The 24,661-nt window shown below is 42.8% G+C and overlaps 1 protein-coding gene across 1 annotated transcript in view; it reads left to right on the top strand.

The window, feature by feature from the left end:
- EML6 (EMAP like 6) overlaps window positions 1-24,661 on the top strand; it is a 352,660-nt gene that overhangs the window by 253,505 nt on the left and 74,494 nt on the right. Inside the window, exons 22-24 of the mRNA XM_060187640.1 lie at window positions 4,190-4,331; window positions 12,133-12,285; window positions 13,015-13,146. Of these exons, the coding sequence (XP_060043623.1) occupies window positions 4,190-4,331; window positions 12,133-12,285; window positions 13,015-13,146 (427 nt within the window). The remainder of the gene's footprint in view (window positions 1-4,189; window positions 4,332-12,132; window positions 12,286-13,014; window positions 13,147-24,661) is intronic.

Genomic DNA, 24,661 nt, shown 5'->3' with positions numbered 1-24,661 from the left:
TCATTCAAGTTCTCTTTGGGGAGCCACCTGTTCCCTGGATTGTTCTAGATGACTGTGTAGAGTCTGTCTGTCTCTCTCTTTTTGAAACAAAGCCTTTTTTTTTTTTTTTTACCTCCATGGACTTGGTGCCTGCACCACGAATCCACTGCTCTTGGAGGTTTTTTTTTCCCCCCTTTTGTTGCCTTTGTTGTTTTTACTATTGTTGTGGTTATTGTTATTATTGTTGTTTCTGATGTCATTGTTGGATAGGACAGAGAGAAATGGAGAGAGGAGGGGAAGACGGGGGAGAGAAAGATAGACACCTGCAGACCTGCTTCATTGCTTGTGAAGCGACTCCCCTGCAGATAGGGAGCTGAGGGCTCGAACTGGGATCCTTGCGCTGGTCCTTATGCTTTGCACCATGTGTGTTTAACCTGCTGCACTATACCGCCCGACCCCCAACAAAGCCTTTTTATAATTAATCTCTGAATGCAGAAATTCAGTCAACATTATAGTTGTTTTATTCTGTAGACTAGTCTGTTCTTTACATTGCTTCACTGGGTGACACAACTCTAGGAATCATCCATGTCTTCCTCCCAGGGTTTGTTTTTTAAAATATTGTTTTATCTAGACTACTATTCTAAGTCTAGTAAGTGTGTCTGTGATACGATAAAGGGGTGTGTGTGTGTGTGTGTGTGTAGGGGGTGGGTGCTGTACATTAGTATGAACAAAAATCCAAGTTCAAGCCTCTGTTCCCCACCTGCAGTGGGTAGGGAGCTTCATAAGCATTAGAGTAGGTGTCTCTTACTCTTTCACTCTCTGTCTCTATCAATAAAGAGGAAGACACTGGGAATGGTAGAGCCATCATGCAGTTAGCAAGCCCTGGAAAGAAAGAAAGAAAAAGAAAAAAAGGGAAGGAAAGGAGGAAGGGGAAAGTTACAGGTGTGTGGAATGGTCTAGTACCTATTAAGGAGCTTCCACTTTTCTGAAATTCACTGATTAGAGCACTGTGCGCAAGTGCTGAATCTGAGCTATAGCCAGTGCATTTGAAATGAAGCACTTTATTTCTGTTCTGAATTTTTACATGTTCAAAGGACTAGATTTAAGTTAGCAAGAAGATTACTGTCCAGTTACTCTGCCAAAGTCCATTCATGTGCGGTGGTATAGCATAGTGGTTATGCAAAGAGACTTTCTTTTTTGTTGTTGTTGTTCCAGGTTGTTCTCAGATTTTCTTTTCTTTTCTTTTTTTTTTTTTTTTTATTTAAGAAAGGAGACATTAACAAAAACCATAGGATAGGAGGGATACAACTCCACACAATTCCCACCACCTGATCTCCATATCCCATCCCCTCCCCTGGTAGCTTTCCCATTCTCTGTCACTCTGGGAGTATAGAACCAGGGTCTTTGTGGGTTGCAGAAGGTGGAAGGTCTGGCTTCTGTAATTGCTTCCCTGCTGAACATGGGTGTTGATTGGTCAATCCGTACTCCCAGTCTGCCTCTCTCTTTCTCTAATAGGGTGGGGCTCTGAGGAATCAGAGCTCCAGGACACATTGGTGGGGTCTTCAGTCCAGGGAAGCCTGGTCGTCATCATGATGGCATCTGAAACCTGGTGGCTGAAAAGAGAGTTAACATGCAAAGCCAAACAAATTGTTGAAGAATCATGGACCCAAAGGTTGAAATAGTGGAGATGAAGTATTGGGGGGTACTCACTACAGACTCTAGTGTACTTCTGCTTTCAGATACATATTTTGCCCTACTGTATGGATATGTGTGAACATATGCTCTGTCTCATGGAACCTGGTCTATATCTAGGTTTTGGGACTTTGTTAGGAAGTGAACTGCCTGGGGTGGAATTAGAGAATACTATATAAGGAAAGGTCTCACCTGAGTAATGAAGCTGAAGGGTTGTCATTCCACACCTGAAGTCTCTGGACACAGTCTGAGGTGAAGCATGTTGAGGTGGCACTCCTTGCGTTGATTAGGTTGCGACTGGCAGATGCAATATTATTTGATATGAATTGGGAGAAGCATACAGGAAAGTGGGCCCCACCCTAAGGTTCCAGGACTGGGGGAAATATAGGCTTTATAGTGGAAATGTGAGGTTCCTGATGTCTTAGGGTTCAGGAAGACAATGGATAGTTATTGTTATCGTCACATCATTTGGTAATTGGGTTAACTTTGAAAAGTCCCTTTGTTAGGGTTTGCTGTATAGTACCCAGTATCTTGTATATAGCTGTGCCGCCAGTTGCTTCTGATCTACCTGGTCTAGGCTTTTGAGAGAGTCCGCATATCAAAGACTCAGCCTATGTATTAAAAAGACTCAGTCTGTGCTTTAAAAAGTTCGAGACATACAATCAATTTTCCCCCTCTCGTATTGATTAGTGATTTATATGACTACACTTTAATAAGAGTGTACATAAACACCATTCCCACCACCAAAAGACTGTGTCCCATTTCACCCACCCACCCTCACCCCCCCACCACCCCCGAGAAGCCGAATGTCCACCCTCCTCCTTACCACAGGGTTTTTACTTTGGTGCCCTACTCTCAATTTAGTCAGATCCTGCTTTTAGTTTCCCTTTCTGATCTTCTTTCTCAAACTTCTGTTGATGAGTGGGATCATCCCATACTCATCTTTATCTTTCTGACTTAGCTCACTTAACATAATTCCTTCTAGCTCTGTCCAAGATGGGTCAGAGAAGGTAGGTTCATTGTTCTTAATAGCTGCATATACAAAGAGACTTTCTTTTTTTTTTAATATTTATTTTATTTATTCCCTTTTGTTGCCCTTGTTGTTTTATTGTTGTAGTTATTATTGTTGTTGTCGTTGTTGGATAGGACAGAGAGAAATGGAGAGAGGAGGGGAAGACAGAGAGGAGGAGAGAAAGATAGACACCTGCAGACCTGCTTCACCGCCTGTGAAGTGACTCCCCTGCAGGTGGGGAGCTGGGGTTCGAACCGGGATCCTTATGCCGGTCCTTGTGCTTTGCGCCACCTGCGCTTAACCCGCTGCGCTACAGCCCGACTCCCTACAAAGAGACTTTCATGCCTGAGGCTCTCAAGTCCCAAATTAAATCCCCCACACTTCCATAAGCCAGAGGTGAGCAGTGCTCTGGTTAAAACAACAACAACAACAAAAACCCATTCATTTGTTTATTTATTTTTAACTTTTTAGATACAGAGAGAGACAGACAACACCAAAGCTTCCTTCAATGTAGTGGGGGCCAGGCTCAAACCTGGGTTGCACACATAGCAAAGCAACACACTGGTCTGACAGAAACCTTTAAAAAAATTAATTATCTTTGTTTATTGGATAGAGACAACCAGAAATCCAGAGGGAAGGGGGTGATAGAGAAGGAGAGAGACAGAGAGACACCTGCAACACTGCTTCACCACTCACAAAGCTTTCTCCCTGCAGGTAGGGACTGGGGGGCTTGAACCTGGGTCCTTGCACACTGTAATATGTGCATTCAACCAGGTGCGCCACCACCTGGCCCCAGAAACCATTTAGAATGTGATTTTTCTCAAGAGAAGTTGTATGTTGTAATTGTGCTATTTTCCAAGGAGATGTGCATAGACTGTGTCTTCTGATGTCAACATCATAAAGTGAAGGCATTTTGTTAATTTACCTAGATGTTTCGAGTTGAAAAGAGGTCTGGTATCCGGTAAACAAAATTAGTAAGTGTTGAGTCCATATTTTGCTTTCCACATGAGTGCTTTGACATCATTTGGACCCAGCTTTCACTTCAAGTTCTCATGCAAATGACACCCAGTGGGGGAGTTGGGCTGTAGCGCAGCGGATTAAGCCCAGGTGGCGCAAAGCACAAGGACTGGCATAAGGATCCCGAACCCAGGCTCCCCACCTGCAGCGGGAGTCGCTTCACAGGCGGTGAAGCAGGTCTGCAGGTGTCTTATCTTTCTCTCCTCCTTTCTGTCTTCTCCTCCTCTCTCCATTTCTCTCTGTCCTATCCAACAATAACAACAATAACTACAACAATAAAACAACAAGGACAACAAAAGGGAATAAATAAAAATAAGTATTTAAAAAAATGACACCCAGTGTGATTATTCTGACTCATAAAAACTCAGTTTGTTTATCCATATATGGATGCACTTGGCAAGCTCTCCATTTGAACAGACAGCCCAGAGCTACAGAAGGGCTCAAAACACAAATCAAGTTTATGTTCCTTTCCTTTTCTCCCCTTCCCAGGGGCACATGGAAGGAGAAGTATGGGGGCTGGCAGCGCACCCCCTCCTGCCCATCTGTGCAACAGTGAGCGATGATAAAACACTCCGGATCTGGGAACTGTCCTCTCAGCACCGTATGCTGGCAGTACGGAAACTCAAAAAAGGTACATGCTGTCACCTCACACTCTGTAAGAGGATTTGCAAACAACAGAGTGTGTTGGATTCTTTCATCCACTTTGTGTGTTGTGATCTCCCAGATATGCCAGGTAGTGGGAGATCAGCATTGGCTGCTGTGGACCTCACTAAAGACACACAGGCATATTCCAGAAGGCAGCCTCATCTGGAGGTACCCAGCTTGAGGACTGGCTTCTTTCTCCTTGCATAGTACAGGCATTTGCCACCTGGGGGCAATATGTCCTCCTCCTTCTGATCAAGAACTCTGGGAGGCAGCTGAAGCACAACAGGGCCTTGGGGATGCTGTGTATCTCTGTGGCATCATATATAACAATCTTCATAGCTTGTTTTTATCACTAAAGCACGAAATTCAGCTATATTTAAAGCACTTCACAAAAAAATGAATAAATTACCATTAAACCTTTATCTACATTAGGACTAAGAGATATACCTATAAGTATAAATTCAGCATACATTGGTTGATGGGCCTTTTTTGTTTTGTTTTGTTTTTAGTGACTTAATATTGATTTCATAAAATTACAAGGTAACAGGGGTACAACTCCACACTGTTCCCACCACCAGAGTTCTGTATCTCCAGTCCCTCCATTGTAAGCTACAGCAGTTCTCCCAAGGTTACAGATATGGGTTAACTGTTATTTCTACAACTATCTGTCTATATTTGTATATATTTGCCCACCCCTTTTTAAGTTCCCATTTTCTCTTCCTTTCCAAGTCACACATACACCGATTACTACATCCAAATGTCCCCCCTTTTTTCCTTCTCTCTCTGGTTCCTGATGGAGTTGGAGTTCAGAGCCCTCTGTTCATGATCCCCCTGGGAGTATGGATCAAAATTATTTTGAGGTGTAGAAGGTGGAAGGTCTGGTTTCTGTAATTGCTTCTCCACTGGACATGGGCATTGGCAGGTGGATCCACACCCCCAGCCTGTTTTTGTCTTTCTCTAGTGGGATAGGGCTCTGGAGAGGTGAGACTTCTAGACACATTAGTGAGGTCATCTGCCCAGGGAAGTCTGGATAGAGTCATGATAGAATCATGATAGCATCTGCAACTTGGTGGCTGAAAGGCAGCAAAATATAAAACGGGACAAAATGATTAATGAACAGGAAACAAATCGTAGGAGTAGGGAAGATGAGAACAGGGACCTTAAGGTGGAAAGAAGCTAGGAAGTTCCTTTGGGTCATATTTCTAGAAGTCCACTACTATTGTAGTTTTTTGCTTGAGTTTTATAACTAACATGGAGTTGGATGAAAATATTGGACTGACTGGCTTTCATGTAGGGAATCCCAAGATGAACAGTCCTAATGAATGGCCCCATGAGGAAGCACTTAGTAGTGTATTGCAGAAATGACCAAATCAGGGTCAGAGGCCAGGGGAGCTAGCCCATTGATATAATCTGTACAGGTCAGATGCAGACACTGAGCAGGCAAGAGAGTAGATGTGCAGAAATAAACTAAAAATGACTAGCACTGTTACTGGATTCTCAGGCAGAGAGATGGGACACATTGAGGCTTTGCTGTAGAAGCAGTGTTTATTATGATGGCAGACCCAGCCCAACTGGTGTCCACAAAAGACTGGGCCCTGAGCTCAATGGTGCTGGCTCTTTAATACAGTTATCAGCCTTCCTATAGCAACAAGCTTAACAAGTTCTTTTCTTTTTTTATACAGAGTACAACCTGTTTGGGGTATCACAGACTCTTGGACAGAAATAGCAGATTCTAAGGCCACCTTGACTACAGCAGTAGATGCATTTTTCTTTAAGAAGTTAACCCTTCCTTTTCCCTTTAGAAATTCACCCTGGCTTGCCTCAACACAAATGAGAAACTGGGGAGCCTCAGAGGAAGGCCTTCAGCAGGGAGTAGAACTGCTTTATAAAAGCCCTTGAGGCAGGAAAGGATGAGGTTGAAGCCTGGCTCTAAAGTATTTGTGCCAAGCTATTTGAGAAGCGGGGATATGGCAAGTGTCTTCTAGGCAGAGAAATAATAATAAAAAAAAAAGGTGCCAAGACAAAAGTCATAATAATGATAGTGACTAATAAAGAATGCTGAACCCCTGGCTGTGCATTTGGTCTTCATGGGAATGCAAAGAGAAAGACCACAGTTACCATTACGTCTTACAGAGGAGGAAGCCAAGCGACAGAGAATTTAAGTCCTGTGCTCAAAATCCCAGAGCTGAGTGAGCAGTCTTTCTGAATTGAGATCCTAGGAGTGACACTTCAGAGTGCAGGCCCGTGGGCACTACATGGTGCTTTTCTCCCAGGTTCCTGGACATTAGGATGTGCTGAGGCCAGCACCTGAACACTGGCCTAGTTCTAAAACCAGTGTTCTTAACTACAGCAGTGGGGATACACCAGGTGGTCTGCTAATTTCTGTCAAGAAACAGATACTTCAAGTCCTTATTAGTGGCTTGTAAGTCAGAAATTAGTTAAGGGGGGCCAGTCAGTGGGGTACCCAGTAGAACCCAGGTTTGAGCCCCTGCTCCTCACCTGCAAGGGGGACACTTCACAAGTTGGTGAAACAGGTCTGCTATGGTCTCTCCCCCCCCCACCTTCCCCATCTCTCTCAATTTCTCTTTGTCCTATAGAATAAAATGGGAAAAAAAAATGAGAGGGGAGGAGGAAAATGGCCTCCAGGAGCTGTGTATTCATAGTGACAGCTCTGAGCCCCAGATAACCCTGGAGGCAAAAAAAAAAAAAAAAGAAGAAGAAAAAAAAGAAAAAAGAAAAGAAAGAAATTAGTCAAAAGAACAAGTACTTGCATAGCTTAAAGATGACCATTCAACCATCTAGTCCTCCATTTCACTCACAGGAACTTGTATTGACATAATCTTGATAGCACTTTTTAAAAAAAAATTTATCCCTTCTCTGTCACTATTCTTAAAAATAATAATAATAATAATAATATGTATCTATTTATTCCCTTTTGTTGCTCTTGTTGTTTTATTGTTATAGTTATTGTTGTTGTTATTGATGTCATCGTTGTTAGATAGGACAAAGAGAAATGGAGAGACAAGAGGAAGATGGGGTGGGGGGGAGAGAAAGATAGAAACCTACAGACCTGCTTCACCACCTGTGAAGCGACTCCCCTGCAGGTGGGGAGCTGGGGGCTCAAACCGGGATCCTTGTGCTGGTCCTTCCACTTTGCATCACGTATGCTTAACCTGCTGTGCTACTGCCCAACTCTCTTTTTTTTTCCATTACCTTTATTTATTTATTGGATAGACTCAACCAGAAATTGAGAGGGAAGGGGGTGATAGAGAGGGAGAGAGACACCTGCAGCACTGCTTCACCACTCATGAAGCTTTCCTCCAGCAGGTGGGGGCTGGGGGTTAGAACCTGGGTCCTTGTGTACTTTAACATGTGCGCTCAACCAGCTGCACCACCACCCTGCCCCTTGATAGCACTTCTCAAGGGCAGTCATCTTTTTTTTTCTCTCATCTCATAACTGACTCACAGTAGGGAAATCACTATTTTCCAACCAAATGAATTATTCATTCACTCTAGTCCCTCTTTGCCTCTAGGGTTTGTGATGTGCCGAGCTGTACACAGTATCTCTTTATTCATGTAGAACACAGCACAATCTAAGCCAAGCTAAGCTAAACTAAACTAAAAACTCACAAACCTGTCCTTATATATACTTGCCAAGTATGGTGTAAACAGGATGTGATGTAGAGAGGGTGGAGCAAAAAGAGATTGGTGAAAATCAGGGTGTGACAAGGAGAGGGGGCAGAGCAGGCGAGAATTCTACCACTGAACCACCAATGCCCTGGAGGGAGAGTGGTGCTTAGTTAACAGTGGTTATGTAAATAGAATACCGTGTTAAAGCAGGGGGGATTAAACCAAATGAAACAGAAGGGGTTTTTAGAAGCAGAATTAGAAGCCTACCAACAGTGATGAGAAATCTGATGAAAGTCTGATAGCCTTACCTTTATATGTCAGTTTCTTACTTTGCCTAGAATATTTTTTTGTCCTTGCTTTTTGCTAGTTATACTATGATGTGTCTTGCTGTAGGCTGGTTTGTATTCAAGAACTTGAGTATTTACTCAAATGCACAGAATGATGCAATCAAGTTATATAGGTGACTATAAAGAAGTGAAAGACAACTGTTGAATGTTTTGGCTCATATGTGAAATATAGGGCACTGACACATATAAACTTGGAAAAAAGTGACCAAACTGACTCTTAACAATTTTGAAAGAACTATGGTGTTTACTATGTATGTATGTGTGTATGTGTGTGAGGGGGGTGTTAAACAACTTTGGTGATCTTGAGTGTGGTTTGGAACTACACCCCTATAATCTTATTATCTTGTGAACCAATATTAAATCACTAAAATATAAAATTAAAATTTGCATGTGTAATCATTATGCATGGACATGTGAGAGTGTCTTTAGCACTACTGTGAAAAGAACCAAAACATCATAAATCCAAGTAGGTCTTCCCTACAAATCCAAGGGCAATAATCATAATGTTAAAAACATCTTTATTTTTTTGAGACTTACCCATTCACTTCTTAGTACATGGGGTCTTCAAATGACAAGTAGAATGAATGGGGGGGTTGTAGGATTAATATAACCAGTATTTTGTTGTTGATGTTGCTGTTGTTACTAAGAAAAAGGGTGAGGTTTAGGAAGGGGGGTTCTGTAGTAAAATTTTAGAAATTATTAATTTTTTAAAGTTTTTTAAAAAATATTTATTCCCTTTTGTTGCCCTTTTTTATTGTTGTAGTTATTACTGTTGTTGTTATTGATGTCATCGTTGTTGGATAGGACAGAGATAAATGGAGAGAGGAGGGGAAGACGGGGAAGACAAAGAAAGACACTTGCAGACCTGTGAAGCGACTCCCCTGCAGGTGGGGAGCTGGGGGCTCAAACCGGGATCCTTGTGCTAATCCTTCCGCTTTGTGTCACGTGTGCTTTACCTGCTGTGCTATGTGTGAAACGACTCCCCTGTAGGTGGGGATCTGGGGGCTTGAATTGAGATCCTTATGCTGGTTCCTTGCACTTCGCGCCATGTGTGCTTAACCTGCTGTGCTACTGTCTGACTCCCGAAATTATTAATTTTTTTTAATTCTTTTTTTTTAATATTTATTTTATTTATTTATTCCCTTTTGTTGCCCTTGTTGTTTTATTGTTGTAGTTATTATTGTTGTTGTCGCTGTTGGATAGAACAGAGAGAAATGGAGAAAGGAGGGGAAGACAGAGAGGAGGAGAGAAAGATAGACACCTGCAGACCTGCTTCACCGCCTGTGAAGCGACTCCCCTGCAGGTGGGGAGCCAGGGTTCAAACTGGGATCCTTATGCCGGTCCTTGTGCTTTGCGCTACCTGCACTTAACCCGCTGCGCTACAGCCCGACTCCCAAAATTATTAATTTTTATGTCATATATGATAACTTATGTTTTGTTATCATAACATATATGATAACAAAACTTATTTTAGAGAACCCTATTATTCTACTCTGTGTGACTCACAGATCATATAGCATGATGCCAGAATTGAAATTTTTGGTTCCTGTGTCTTCTGTACTGATAAAAACAGAACAGACAACATTCTCTGTAACAAACCAGTTCTAGGTAGACAATACTACATGAGCTGGTTTTTCTATGGCTATGTAGGGCATGGGAATATTTCTGAATGTGGAGCATGGATTCTGTGGGGATATATTTCATGGGAATCCCATTCAGAATATGCCTTCTTCCTGCTCAGTAGTCTTTGACTCAGTTGTCTCAGATGGCTTTGGTAAGCACCTTCCCAGACTGTGGCAGTCACATGGGCTAAAGTGAAGACATACCAGATTCAGCTTTCTAAATGTCTGTTTTGACCGTGCCCAGGTATGGAAATTTTTTCTGTTATGATTTCTCCTAATATGATCTCTGCTCCTCTCCTCTTCATCCTCAGGGATCCTGATCATTCTCACTTTCATCTTTCTGGAGCCTGCTATTTCATCTAGAATTGCTTCATTTTTCTTATATCTTTCCGCTCCAGCAACTTTGAATTCACATTGTGTATTGTATCTTCTAACCCTGATATTAATGATTAAATTAAATCTCCATGATTAAACCTATTTCCTAGGCTAGCTACTTGAAATTCAACTGCATTCAAAGTGCTCTTCACACCCTGTAACTCTGTTCAGAGTTGTTCTTTCATGATTTCCAAGTTTTCAGAAAATTCTGTTTGGAGTTATACTTCTGTGTTTTGTAATAGATAAAAGAAACTTGAGTATGTTTCTGTGTTAGTTTAGATTCTTGAACTGAATTCATAATGAATTCTCTAAATTCTGTCTGTGACATTTTTTCCAGATCTGTGTACATCTGGTCCTGTTGTGGCTGTAGTAGCTTGGTTGTCTCTAAGCTTTGCTAGCGTGGTTTCTCTTGGTAGTCCAGCAGGTGGCTCTGTAACTGTGCTGTTTGATTTCTCTTTATAGATCATGATGGGGGAAGGGAGATTCTACTGTGTGTCAGCAGGCCAATTTAAAGTCTGTGATGACAATATAGGGTTTCACGTCTGTGTTTCACTCTACTCCAGCTTCTGGACACCCCCCCCCCCAGAGTACTGCTCGTCTCCAACTGATGGTGGTATGGAGTGTTGAACCTGGGACTGCTGAGAGCCTTAGGAATGACAGTCTATTTGTATAATTATTTTTCTATCACCCCCACCCTTCTGGAAATTTATAGCATGGGAAAAGTGCTTTCTTCTGAGTGCTCAAAGAACAAGCAAGATTTGTTTTAGCTTAGCTCCCAAGGCCTGGGCAGAACACATGGCATTAGTTCTCTGTCAAGTGTTCTACTAACACAGTGATGAGCCCTTATTAGCAGTTCAGTATCCTGATGACGTGAGGTCACAGGTTAAGCACCCAGAAATCCTTCACCTTCCTGTCACCAACCACGTGTTCCTCTGTGTTACTATCAAGGTAGCCCCAGCTACTGGTACAAATGATTTCTTCTGTCCCAAGAATCTCTCCCTCATTCCTTTCTGCCCATTGATCACTTGCTCCTGCACCCATCTGTGGTTGAGTTTCTTCAGAAGTCCCAATTGTGATGTGATGTGATTTGTGATTATCATTGACTTTCCTAGTTATCCAGAGAAGCAGACTGCTGCTACTCCATGGCCCACACATGCACGTTTCTCCATTTCTTCATCTTTTTATTTGATAGTAAATTTCTGAGATTGAAAAAAAAAAACACTAGTCTTTGGGGGGGAGGGTTCCTGAAAAAAAATTTTAATTAGCCTTGGTTATAACATAGCTTGTTTCAGATGTCTACATTTGTAATTTTGCATCTATGTCAACTGCATTATGCTCACCATAAAAAAAAGTCCCTCTTCCCCTTTGACCAGGCAATAAATCTTTTCACCTAGCTAATTTCCTCCCCATTCCCTTGTGGTAACCATTAAATTTTATTAGTCTCTGAGTTTGTTTTTCTTTTGCTTGCTGTTTGGTTTTGTTTCTTAATCTCCAACATACAAGTGAAATCACATGATATTTGCCTTTCTCCATCTGACATTCCCTAAAGCATACCCCTTCCCACCCTCAGCACATGTAACACCCATGTTGTTGAAGAGAGTGAGATTTTTGGTAGCATAATAGTACTCCGTGATGTATATATCCCACATGTTCTGTAACCAGTCATCGTGTCAGTGGGCGTGTAGGTTGTTTCCAGCACTTGCCTTGTAAATGATGCCACAGTGAACACGGGGGGCTTGAATTGCATTATTTGGTTAAATACCTAGAAGTTCAATGACTGGGTTGTATGGGGTTTCTGTTTTTAATTTCCTAGGTGGACGGTGCTGTGCCTTTTCTCCAGATGGGAAAGCCTTAGCAGTTGGCTTGAATGATGGGAGTTTCCTAGTGGTAAATGCTGACACTGTTGAAGATATGGTCTCCTTCCACCACAGAAAAGAAATGATCTCTGATATCAAATTTTCAAAAGGTAGTAATGACAATGAGAACTTGAAATTTCTTTTGGAATGAAAAAAAAAATCGGTGGCTGGGTGGTGGCAAATTGGTAAAGCTCACATGGTGCCGTGTGTGAGGTCTGGGGTTCAAGCCCCCAGTCCTCGCCTGTGGGGAGAGGAGAGCTTTATGAGTGGTGAAGCAGTGCTGCAGGTCTGTCTGTCTCTCCTTCTTTACCCCATTTCCCTCTCAATTCTCTGTCCTGTATAAAAGCAGGCTATGAATATTTCCTCAAGGACCAGAGAGATAACTCACCTGGTCGGGGAAGTGCCTTGTCATGCATGTGGCCCAGGTTTGAGCCCTGGCAACACTTAAGAGATGCTTTAGCACCAGAAGAAGCTTCTGGTACTCCATCATCTTCTGTCCCCCCCCTCCTCTCTGTCTCTCTGTATGAATGAATAAAAGCACTTCTGGGTCAGTAAAATTATGAATGAAGACTGCACTCTGCAAAAAAATAAATAATAAATTATTTCCCTAATCCTTCATTTAAAACTACGGAATTCCTCATGGTAGTAGGGGGGACCTAGTGGGGATTGAACTGTTATGTGGAAAACTGAGAAATGTTATGCATTACACTATTGTATTTTACTGTTAACTATAAACCATTAATCCCCCAATAAAGAAATTTTTTAAAATACTGAGTTCCTGTAAGTAAATGTCTGTATATAATGTTTTGGTGTTAACTGATACACATTTTTCTTTACAGATACAGGGAAATACCTGGCTGTGGCATCTCATGATAACTTTGTGGATATCTATAATGTGCTTACAAGCAAAAGGGTTGGCATCTGCAAAGGGGCTTCTAGTTACATCACACATATCGACTGGGACTCTAGAGGTACAGTATTTGTGACTGTGAAAACACAGTTTTTGTTTTTGTTTTTAAACATCAGCAGTGTTCATTCATAAATGTTTACCAGAAAGAATGAAGATCAAGTCTTAGAGAAAAGGCAGGGGCAGGCCAGACAGTGGCACATCTGGTTAAGAGCACACACTACAGTGCACAAGGCTGGGTTCAAGCCTCTGGTCCCCACCTGCAGGGGGAGAAGCTTCACAAGTGGTGACGCAGGGCTGCAGGTGTCTCTCTCTCTCCCTCTCTATCTCCCCTACCCCTTTCAAATTCTCTCTGTCTCTAGCCAATAATAAATAATTTTAAAAGAATTTAAAAAAGAAAAGGCAGGGGAAACCTACCACAGTACAAACATGTATAATACTACAGCCCAGAGACAACTGCTAAATACACAAAATGTTAGCATTTTGTGTATTTCTCCCTATTGTCTTACCATTTTATTATTATGTTCACTGTTATTTTTTTATATTGTATTATCTTTATTTATTGGGTAGAGACAGTCAGAAATTGAGAGGGAAGGGAGTAATAGAGAAGGAAAAGGAGAGAGAGAGAAACACACATGCAGCCCTGCTTTACCACACATGAAGCTTTCCCCCTGCAGGTAGGTACTGGGAGCTTGAACCTGGGTCCCTGTGCACTGTAATATGCATTTAACCAAGTGCACCACCACCTTAACCCCCACATTCACTGTTATCAAAGCCAGTACATTGGCAAGCAGTTAAAGATGGACGATGCGGGAGTCGGGTAGTAGCACAGCGGGTTAAGTGCACATGGCGCAAAGCGTTATTGGACCAGTGTAAGGATCCTGGTTTCGAGTCCCCAGCTCCCCACCTGCAGGGGAGTCGCTTCACAGGCGGTGAAGCAGGTCTGCAGGTGTCTGTCTTTCTCTCTCCCTCTCTGTCTTCCCCTCCCCTCTCTGTTTCTCTCTGTCCCCTTAGCAAGCCACCACTTCATCATTAGGTTCCACATGCTAAGTTCTGCCACGATGTAGCCTCCTTATTGTTTTCCTTTTCCCTGACATTGTTCTACTTCCCAGAGGATTGCCCAGGAAGTCGCAAGCGATTTTCCTCTCCCCAGTGCCTCAGTGGAGATACAACATTAGATTCAATCCACCTCAAGTTTCTCTAACCTCCACAACTCCCGGCTGAGGGACTGTTAGGGGTGGGAGATGCAGAATAGCAGACACAGAGTGTAAAGGGATGTTCCTGACCTGGCAGGAAGGCCGACTGGCAGTTTTATCCTAAGAGTGTTAGGTAATGCTACTTCTTGGGAAAGGAAAGTGAGTGGGTCTGAAATGGGAAGGCAGCTGAACCCAGAGAAGGATGCTGAGGGCCTCAACTCCGTAACAGTCATTTCAGAGACTTCCAAAATACTTTGCTTCCAGTACTTCCAGAAGCAGTGGTCCTAACCACCCCCTTCAGCAGACAGGTATTTTGTTGTAACTCCACTTACTGCTCTGGAACTTGGACTGTGTTTAATGTTTGTAGCCTGCAGACATTTCATGTGATACAGTGGTTGCAGAACAGGTGTGTCACTTACTGTAACAGGTACAAGTCCCAACAAGGGCCAAGAACAGGACTGAGGACTTAGCCTGGCATTTAGCATTGGACAGGGCAGCAGCCACCTAAGAATCATCTAGGAATCTCCAGCCGAGTGGAGAGATGAAGGAACCATCGCAACACCCCCTTTGGTATTCTTTGCTTTGTCGTTAAGAAGGGGAAATCGGGACCAGGCAGTAGCGCAGTGGGTTAAGCGCACATGGTGCAAAGTGCATGGACTGCCATAAGGATCCTGGTTTGAGCCCCCAGCTCCCCACCTGCAGGGGGGTCGCTTCATGAGCGGTGAAGCAGGTCTGCAGGTGTCTATCTTTCTCTCCTATTCTCTGTCTTCCCCTCTAGCAACAATGACAGCAATAACAATAATAATAACAACAACAATAACAATAAGCAACAAGGGCAATAAAAGGGGGAAAATAGCCTCCAGGAGCAGTGGATTTGTAGTGCTGGCACCAAGCCCCAGCAATAACCCTGGAGACATAATTAATTAATTAATTAGTCTAAAAAAGGGGGGAATCAATGATTCTTCTCTTTTCTCTGGCTAACATCCCTAGTCATGCCCTCTTAGGAGAAGGATTTAAGATGCGTGGTAGATGGCATAATGCTTCTGCAAAGAGACTCTCCTGCCCGGGGCTCCAAAATCCCAGGTTTAAACGCCCACACCACTATAAGCCGGTACTGTGGTTAAAAAATAAATAAAATTAAAAAGGATTTAAGACAGAGCTAGTCTGAGGCATATATAAAATAGTGTACGGTGAGTTTTGCTTAGAATCCAAGCACACAGTAACCCAATGCAGTGACCACTAGGGAAAATGGGACATTGGAAGAATATGTTTTGCTTGAAGGAACTTTTTTCTTTTTTTTTTTTTTTTTTTTTGCCTCCAGGGTTATCACTGGAGCTCGACGCTGGCTCTATGAACCCACTGCTCCTGGTGGCCATTTTTTCCATTTTACCGGCTAGAACAGAGAGAAATTGAAAGAGGAGGGGGAGATAGAGAGGGAGAGAGATACCTGCAGACCTGCTCTGATGCTTGTGAAGTGACACCCCTGAAGATGGGGAGCCGGGGGCTTGAACCCAGATCCTTGCAGTTAGTACTATGGGCACTTAACCAGGTGTGCCACTGCCCGGCCCCCAGTTGAAGGACTTTCTTTAAAATTGTTATTGCTTCTTCCCCTCCCCCTCCACTAACCCCCTAACCCCCATCTTTTTGAGAAAATGCTGGCTTATAAGACTCAGGACCTCATGCTTACAAAACTACCATACCACTGAGCCACCTCCTGGGCCAAATCTTAATGTAAAGCAGTTCTGTGCGGTCATGCTCATTAGCATTATTGTGTAGCCACCACTCCCATCCATCTCTGGAGCTCCACATCTTCTCCAACTGGAGCTTTAAACCCATTGGATGTTTCCCCTCTTCTCTTTTCTTAGTCTGTGGCAACCATAACTCCCTTTTTTGTCTCTCTGAATTTGATGACTTGAGGTAGTTGACATAAGTGGAACTGAACAGAATCTGCCATTTTGCAATGGGCTCTTGTCACTTAGCATAGAGTCTTCAAGGTTCAGGGCAAAGCACATGTCAAAGCTCCCTTCCTGCTGAAGGCTAACAGCTACTCCTTATCCACTCAACTGTCAACAGCTACTTGGCTTGCTTCTACCTAGTGGCTATTGTGACTAATACCACTATGAACATGAGTGTACATTTCTTTGGGTGCTATACTAAAAATGGAATTGCTGGATCATGATCATGCGATTTCAATTTCATTTTTTTTAATGTTGTGGTCAGTAGTGATGTAAAGATTATAAGATTGCAGGATATAGTTCCACAGTGATCCCTCCCTGCGCCAAAGCTCTGCCCCACCCTCCCAGTGATAACCACTACCATTCTCACAAAGTCTTAAAAGACTGTTTGTCTTTCAGTATTTATTTTTATTTTTTGAAAGTTCATGTATTTCAGTTCTCTAGATTCCACACCTGAGTAGTCTTTCATTCATTCATCCATTTCATCCATTTCATCCATTTCATTCATCCATTCATCCATTTCATCCATTCATTCATCCATTCATCCATTTCATCCATTACTTATTTTGTAAATTCATAATCAACTCCAGCTCCATCCATTTAGTCCCAAAGGACACAATATCATCTTTTTTGATTGCAGAGTAGTAGTCCATGGAGTATACATCCTGTAACTTCTTTAATCAGGCATCTGTTGATGGGCATTTAGGCTGCTTCTACTCTTTTGGCTCTTGTGAATAATGCCGCTGTGAACATAGGGGTGTATTTATTTGTCTTTGGATTAGTGTTTGCATGTCCTTTGGATAAACACCTGAGAGGTATTACTGGATCATAAGGTAATTCCATTTCTATTTATTTAAGGACTCTCAATACAGTCTTCTAAAGGGACTGAACCAGTTTGCATTCCCATCTGCAGTATAAGAGGGTCCCTTTTTCTCTACAGCCGTGCCAACATCTGACTTTTCCTGTTTTGATGATCTAGATCATTTTCACAAGTGTGAAGTGGATTCTTAATGTAGTTTTAATTTGTATTTATCTAATGATAAGTACAGAGGATTTTTTTTTTTTTTGTCTCCAGGGTTATTGCTGGGGCTCGGTGCCAGCACTACGAATCCACTGCTCTTGGAAGCTATTTTTCCCATTTTGTTGCCCTTGTTATTGTTATTGTTGTTATAGCTGCTGCTGTTATTGGATAGGACAGAGAGAAATCGAGAGAGGAGGGGAAGACAGGAGGAGAGAAAGGCAGACCTGCTTCACTGCTTGCGAAGTGACCCCCCTGCAGATGGGGAGCTAGGGGCTTGAACCAGGATCCTTAGGCTGGTCCTTGTTCTTTGCATCATGTGTGCTTAACCCGCTGTGCTACCGCCCAGCCCCCAAAAGGATTATTTCTTATGTCTTTGGGCCATGTGGATAACACCATTTTTTAAAAATCTTTATTTATATGTTGGATAGAGGAAGCCACAAATTGAGAGAGAAGGGGGTGATAGAGAGGGAGAAAGACAGACACCTGCAACACTGCTTCACGACTCACAAAGCTTTCCCCCTGCAGGTGGGAACTGGGGCTCGAACCCAGGTCCTTGCACACTGTAACATGTGCACTCAACCAGGTGCGCCACCACCTACTCCCCCCCTTTAAAAAAAAAAAAAGAGTACTGATCAGCTCTGGTTTATGGTGGTGGTGGTGTAGGGGATTGAACCAAGGACCTTGGAGCTTCAGGCATGAGAGTCTCTTTGCATAACCATTATGCTATCTTCCCTCTCCCTAGGTAACACCATTAATGTTCTGAGACACCATAATATTGTCTACCATGATGATTTCACCGTTTTAGATTGCCACTAGAATACACTAGGGGTCCAACCCTTTTACTGCTCAGCAACACTTGTAATTTTCCTCCTTTTCTTTCTTTTTTTTTTTTTTTTACCAGAGCACTGCCCAGCTCTGGTTTATGGAGGTACAGGGAATTGAATCTGGGACTTCGGAGCCATGGGCATGAGAATCTTTTTGCATAACCATTATGTTCTCCACCCCTAGCCCTCCTTTTCTTTTTATTTTTTATATGTATTTATTTTCCCTTTTGTTGCCTTTGTCATTTTTTTATTGTTGTAGTTCTTATTGTTGTTGTTATTGATATCGTCATTGTTAGACAGGACAGAGAAAAATGGAGAGAGGAGAGGAAGACAGAAGCGGGGGAGAGAAAGACACCTGCAGACCTGCTTCACTACTTGTGAAGCGACTCCCCTGCAGGTAAGGAGCTAGGGGCTCGAACCAGGATCCTTATGGGGGTCCTTGTGCTTTGCGCCATGTGTATTTAACCTGCTGCGCTACTGCCTGACTCCCCTCCTTTTCTTTTTAATGATGGTGATTCTACTAAATGTTAAGTGGTATCTTATTATAGTTTAATTTCCAGTTGGGGTGCTTATTTATCTTAATTTTGCATCTGTAGAGGCAGTGTATTATATAGAATATAGTATATAGAATATTGCAGTGTTGCCTATGATCCACCATCATGAAGAGGCCTGGTTGAAGGTCTGTGTAAAGGCCCTCAGTGTGGCTAATCAACTGGGGGAGAGACGTGAACCATACTACTCCCAGAAGTCTGCCTAGAGCCTCTGGAGTCCAGTTGGCTCTCAGGATTCCAGAAAGACACCAGGGGTAAGGAGGTGAAGGTCTTTAAAAAACCACCTTGTTTCTCATTCTGAAAGGCATCTTCAGTCATGAGCACCAGATCACATGGTTCCTTTGAACTGAGAGAAGAATAGAAACTTTTGGCTGCTCAGGGAAGAATTATTCCCTCTGAAGTATAAGAGCAACTGTGCCCAGGGCCCCCCTCCCTAGTTCAACTCCTGGCTCATTGCCATGAGACACATGTTGTATTGACATTCTTGTGCTCTGTTTTTTTCAGTTCTCAAAATGCTTGCTTTCCAGAACATGTCTTCCTGCCCTAAACACAGCCCAGTACTTCACAGTGGGGTTTGGAGGGTCTAGCAAATGGAGAAAGTGGAGTTTAGGTGTCAAAATCTGGTTTATTCCTTTGATCTTGTGAAAAGTGGTGAACACATCTGCTAATACACGCTGGCTTCTGGGGGTGGGGAGCAGTGGAGAATGCACAGGCTGGGGCTGGGTTTAGCAGCCCTCATATCCATGACAACTATCAGTCCTAAGAAAACTGACAAGCACATCAGCCTTTGCAGGAACAGCAGCTACCCCTGAACTAAGAGCTCCGACACCAGATTCTTGAGAAACAAATGATTAGTGAAGAGATCAAACACGGGAGGATGTTGATCTAGCTGCTCTTATTTCCAAAACTATCAGAACCTCACGATCATTTACCAGATTAATAGTTCGAGTCTTTATAAGACATTTCACTCTCATTTCATTACAAATGTCTGGATATATTTTGATACATGTAACACCAGTTTTGGAATTAGTCTGACTTATAAACTGTAGAGCAGCTAGAATTGTGTGTAAATCATCCCGAGCATTGTGAAAGTCTATACTCCTGCAAGATGTGTGAGTGACAATAACGTCTACTGTGTGATGAGGATACCTGCCAGATCTTATCACACATTCTCTTATTCTGTGTGAGTGGACATTGCAAGAGAACAAAAAATGTGAGACTTGAAGAACAGGGCCACTGTTATTCAGGGCCAGCTGTATGTGGACTATACAGAATTTTTGCTCTTTGTTTCTGTCCCCATCCTCAACACATTTCTGTGGTTGTACAATACAGAACAATAAGCACCAGGAAAGAAGAGTGGTGACCTCAATATTGTTTATGTGCTGAAAAGAAAGAGCGTAATAATTGCAATAGGGAAAACTTGGAAGGCAGCACATCCCCACATCCACAATGCCATCTTTCTAAGAAAAATAAATACTTGAGAAAGTTTTCTTAAATGTATTTGAAGTTAAGGCAAATTTAATAAAACGTTTTAATTTTTCACGGATGGTATGTGAAGAAATCGTGTTCGGTGAGATAAGCCAGAAGGAAAAGGATCTCACTTGTTGGTGGAATCTAAGAAGTAAAGAAAGGGAAAACATAGGGTGGAACTTAGGCTAGCTGTGATCTATTACCACAGATCCAGAGACTGTAAAGGAGGAGGTGAAAGTGGGCTGAGAGGGGGCTGGGGACCTAGCACACAGTGGTGGAGGAAGACTGATGGTGGTGGTGGGTGCCATGAATTGCCATGGTTGCCAGAACTCCAACTCTCCATAGCCCTGCCCTACCCCACGAAGGAAAGCTAGAAACAGGCTGGGGGTGTGTATCCACCTGCCAATGCCCATGTTCAGTGGAAAAGCAGTTCCAGAAGCCAGACCTTCTACCTTCTGCTCCCCATAAAGAATTTTGGGTCATACTCCCAGAGGGAGAGGAATGTTAGGGGAAGATGACCAGAGATCAATATCCTCCCGTGTTTGATCTCTTCACTAATTATTTGTTTCTCAAGAATCTGGTGCTGGAGCTCTTAGTTCAGAGTTAGCTGCTGTTCCTGCAAAGTCTGATGTGCTTGTCAGTTTTCTCAGGACTGATGGTTGCCATGGATTTCCAGAACCCCATGGGAGTTCCTATCATGGGAGATAAGAAGCTTTCTTGTAAATCATTATTCCTAACCCCCCCCCCCGCCCATTAACGTGATTTTTAAAAATTAAATTTTAATCCTGGGAAATTTAAATTTTACTTTAACATACCTGGTTGAAAAGAATAGAAACACATGCAAACCAGTTAATTTTTTTTCACATTTCTTTCCCTCTTTCTTATTAGTGATTTGCAAAATTACAAAATAACGGGTACAGCTCCATACACTTCCCACCGCCAGAGTTCTCTGTCCCTATCCCCTCCACTGGAAACTGCAGTAGTTCTCCCAAGGTCACAGATATGGGTTGACTATTATTTTTATAACTGGCTGTCTGTCTGTCTATACATCGCCCTTTTCTTTTTTTCTAAATTTTATTTTTTAATATTTATTTATAGTTGGATAGAGACAGAGCAATCAAGAGAGACACCTGCAGACCTGCTTCACCACTTTTGAAGCTTCCCCACTATAAGCCCTTTTTTATGGTCCTGCCTTCTCTTCCATTTTAAGTCACAATTACCCCGTTACTACTTCCAAATGTCCTTCCTATTTCCTCTTCTCTTTCCGGGTCCTGATGGAATTGGATTTCAGAACTCTCTGGTCATCTTCCCCTAACATTTCTCCCGCTCTGCAGTATGACCCAAAATTCTTTTTTTTTAAAGATTTTATTTATTCATGAAGCTAGAAGGAGAGAGAAAGAGAGAGAAAAAAAAAACTAGACATCACTCTGGTACATGTGCTGCCGGGGATTAAACTGAGGACTTCATGCTTGAGAATCCAACGCTTAATCCACTGTGCCACCTCCCAGACCACTGACCCAAAATTCTTTATGGGGTGCAGAAGGTAAAAGGTCTGGCTTCTGTAATTGCTTCTCCACTAGATATGGGCACTGGCAGGTGGGTCCATACTTCCAGGTTCTTTCTATCTTTTCCTAGTGGGGCAGGGTTCTGGAGAGGTGGGGTTCTGGAAAACACTGGTGAGGTCATCTGCCTAGAGAGTTCATGATGAGATATAATAGAGTCTGCGACTTGGTGTCTGAACAAACCAGTTACAATTTGAAGGTGACAATTAGAATGAACTTAGTGAAAAGGTATCAGGGTCTCCTGTAAATCCAAGAGCAGGAAGCAACATCTCCCAAGAAGCTGGCTGTGGGACAGAGCTGGAAACTTCCTTGTATGTGAGCAGGCTCGGTGTCCACTGTTCACTTTGGTCTGATGTCTCCTTGTGGCTCTTCTTCCTGCACAGGAAGGTTTTCCCAGAGTTCACATCTCATACCAGCCAGGCACCTTTTTTTTTTAATGTTTTTTAAATTTTTTTAATTTACTTACAAAATGGAAATATTGATAAACCATAGGATAAGAGGTGTACAGTTCCCACCACCAGAACTCCATAGCCCATCCCCTCCCTTGATAGCTTTCCTATTCTTTTTTTATTTTTATTTATTTATTTTTTGCTTCCAAGGTTATCTCTGAGTCTTGGTGCCTGCACTATAAATCCACTGCTCCTGGAGGCTCCCCCCCCCCCACTTTGTTGCCCTTGTTGTTTGTTGTTGTTGTTGTTATTGCTGTCATTGTTGGTGGATAGGACAGAAAGAAATCGAGAGAGGAGTGGAAGACGGGGAGAGAAAGACACCTGCAGACCTGCTTCACTGCTTGTGAAGCGACCCCTCTATAGGTGGGGAGCTGGGACTGGAACCAGGATCCTTATGCCAGTCCGTGTGCTACTGCCCAACCTCCAGCTTTCCTATTCTTTATCCATCTGGGAGTATGGACCCAGGGTCATTATGGGGTGCAGAAGGTGGAAGGTCTGGTTTCTATAATTGCTTCTCCACTGAACATGGGCATTGGCAGGTCAATCCATACTCCCAGCCTGTCTCTCTTTCCCTAGTGGGGCAGGGATCTGGAGAGATGGGGTTCCGGGACGTCAGACACCTTCTGACTCAAACCCCATCTCTACTTTTCTAGGTGAGAGAACTTGATTGTTCAGCTCAATCTCTGACCTCCCCCTCCTAGATCAGCATCTGCCTCCAGAGTCCAAAGCTGACCACAAGCTCATCCTTGGCGAGGGGCAAAGGCAGAGGAGTGCAGTTCTCAGGAAAGATACATGGACTGGGTATGGGACCCTTCCATGTCTGCAGCACAGAAAGCACTTCTGCTGTTTGCCTTTAGCATTTAGACTTTGTAAAATTCTTACAGTCATAAATAAGGTACTCTGCTGAGACTGAGCTGTTGTAATAGTCTCTCATTTAATTTTTTAGAAAGATTTGTTTTCATTTTATGAGGGAAACAGAGTACTTCTCTGCTCTGGTTTACCTGGTGTCAGTGATAAAACCTGGGACCCCATGCATGCAAGAGGACTGTGCTGCACCCCCACCCAGCATCTCCCTGGTTCCCCCCCCAGGTTTATTTTTTATTTTTTTATTACAGAATTACATGTCAACAGGGGTTTGAATTCATACCATTCCCACTATCAGAGTTCTGAATCCTCACTCTCCCCACTGCAATTCACCACATTTCCTCTCAAGTTGTAGACATGGGCCAACCATCTTCTTTACAACTATCTGTCCACATTTATATATAGTTGCCCCCTCTTTTTCTGATTCACTCCTCTCCTCCCCTCTAAGCCACTCCTAGCATCATAGCTCCCTCCATATGTCCCTCTCCTTTTCCTTCTCTCTCTCTCTGGGTGCTGATGAAGCTGGAGTTCAGAGTCCTCTTATCTTCATCCTATCACTTCTCCCCCACTGGGAGTATGGATCAAGGTTGTTTATGGGGAGCAGAAGGTAGGAGTTCTGGCTTCTGTAGATGCTTCTCAGCTGAGCATGGGCATTGACAGGTCGATCCATACCTCCTCTTCCTGTTTCTATCTTTCCCTAGTGGACCAGAGCTCTGGAGATGTGAGGGTCCAGAACACATTGGTGAGGTCATCTGCCCAGAGAAGTCAGGATGGAGTCATGGTGGCATTTGCAGTCTGGTGTCTGGAAGGTGGCATGACCTGAGGCTGTGGATGTTTTTCAGCAGTAGATTATGTGTGCAATTCAGTCTCTTGTTGTGTACAGTAGTTATATCGGGGAGAGCAAAGGTCTGATTGCAGCTACGCCATAAATCACGCCTACCGGAAGTCCTCAAGTTTATTTTTGTAAAGCAAAATTGCCAAGCTCATCTGATAGTTACAGTTCTTTTTGTTCTGTTGGGATCCCATGTTCAAAAGGTCCAAATTAGCCACGCTTGGTTGCGGTTTTTGCTAAGCCCTTTCATCATTTTCCCAAGTCCATTAATCACTGAAAAGCAGACCTGCAACTTCTGGAGTGTAGGTTTCAGGCATGGGTCGTATTCTCTTCAAGATTAGCACGAAGCATCTAAACCAAATAGTATCCTTCCATGTACAGCATTTTTAAGAGTACTAAAAACATGTACATAGCTAATGGCAAAAAGAAAGGGGAAGATGTTGCTATATACTTTGAATTGTTCACCAGTGAAATATTCAAGTGCCTGAGACTGGTTTCAGAATAATCTGGGTTGATAATTGTTTAGAGGTTTGTAAAAGAGGACTGAATGTGTAAACAGTGAACATAGAGGCGTTCTTTTTCCTGTCCTCATTTCCACATTACTTTGGAATTCTCCATGACTTAGGAAAATGTTGAACAGAATACTGGGAAGTATATATTTTTAAATCACTGAAATTTCAAGTCACAAAGGATCATTGTCATGGCAGGAAAACAATTAGGAAATCAAATATATATATATATATTAAGTTTTTATTAGTGATTCAATAAATATTAAGATTGTAAGATAACAGTGGTACAGTTGCGCACAGTTCCCACCACCAGAGTTCTGTGTCCTGCCCCCTCCATTGAAAGCTT

This window comes from Erinaceus europaeus, chromosome 3 (assembly GCF_950295315.1).
Source record: "Erinaceus europaeus chromosome 3, mEriEur2.1, whole genome shotgun sequence".
NCBI lineage: Eukaryota > Metazoa > Chordata > Mammalia > Eulipotyphla > Erinaceidae > Erinaceus > Erinaceus europaeus.
The sequence above is the reverse complement of the archived record's forward strand: the minus strand, read 5'-3'. Positions and strand labels throughout refer to the sequence as shown.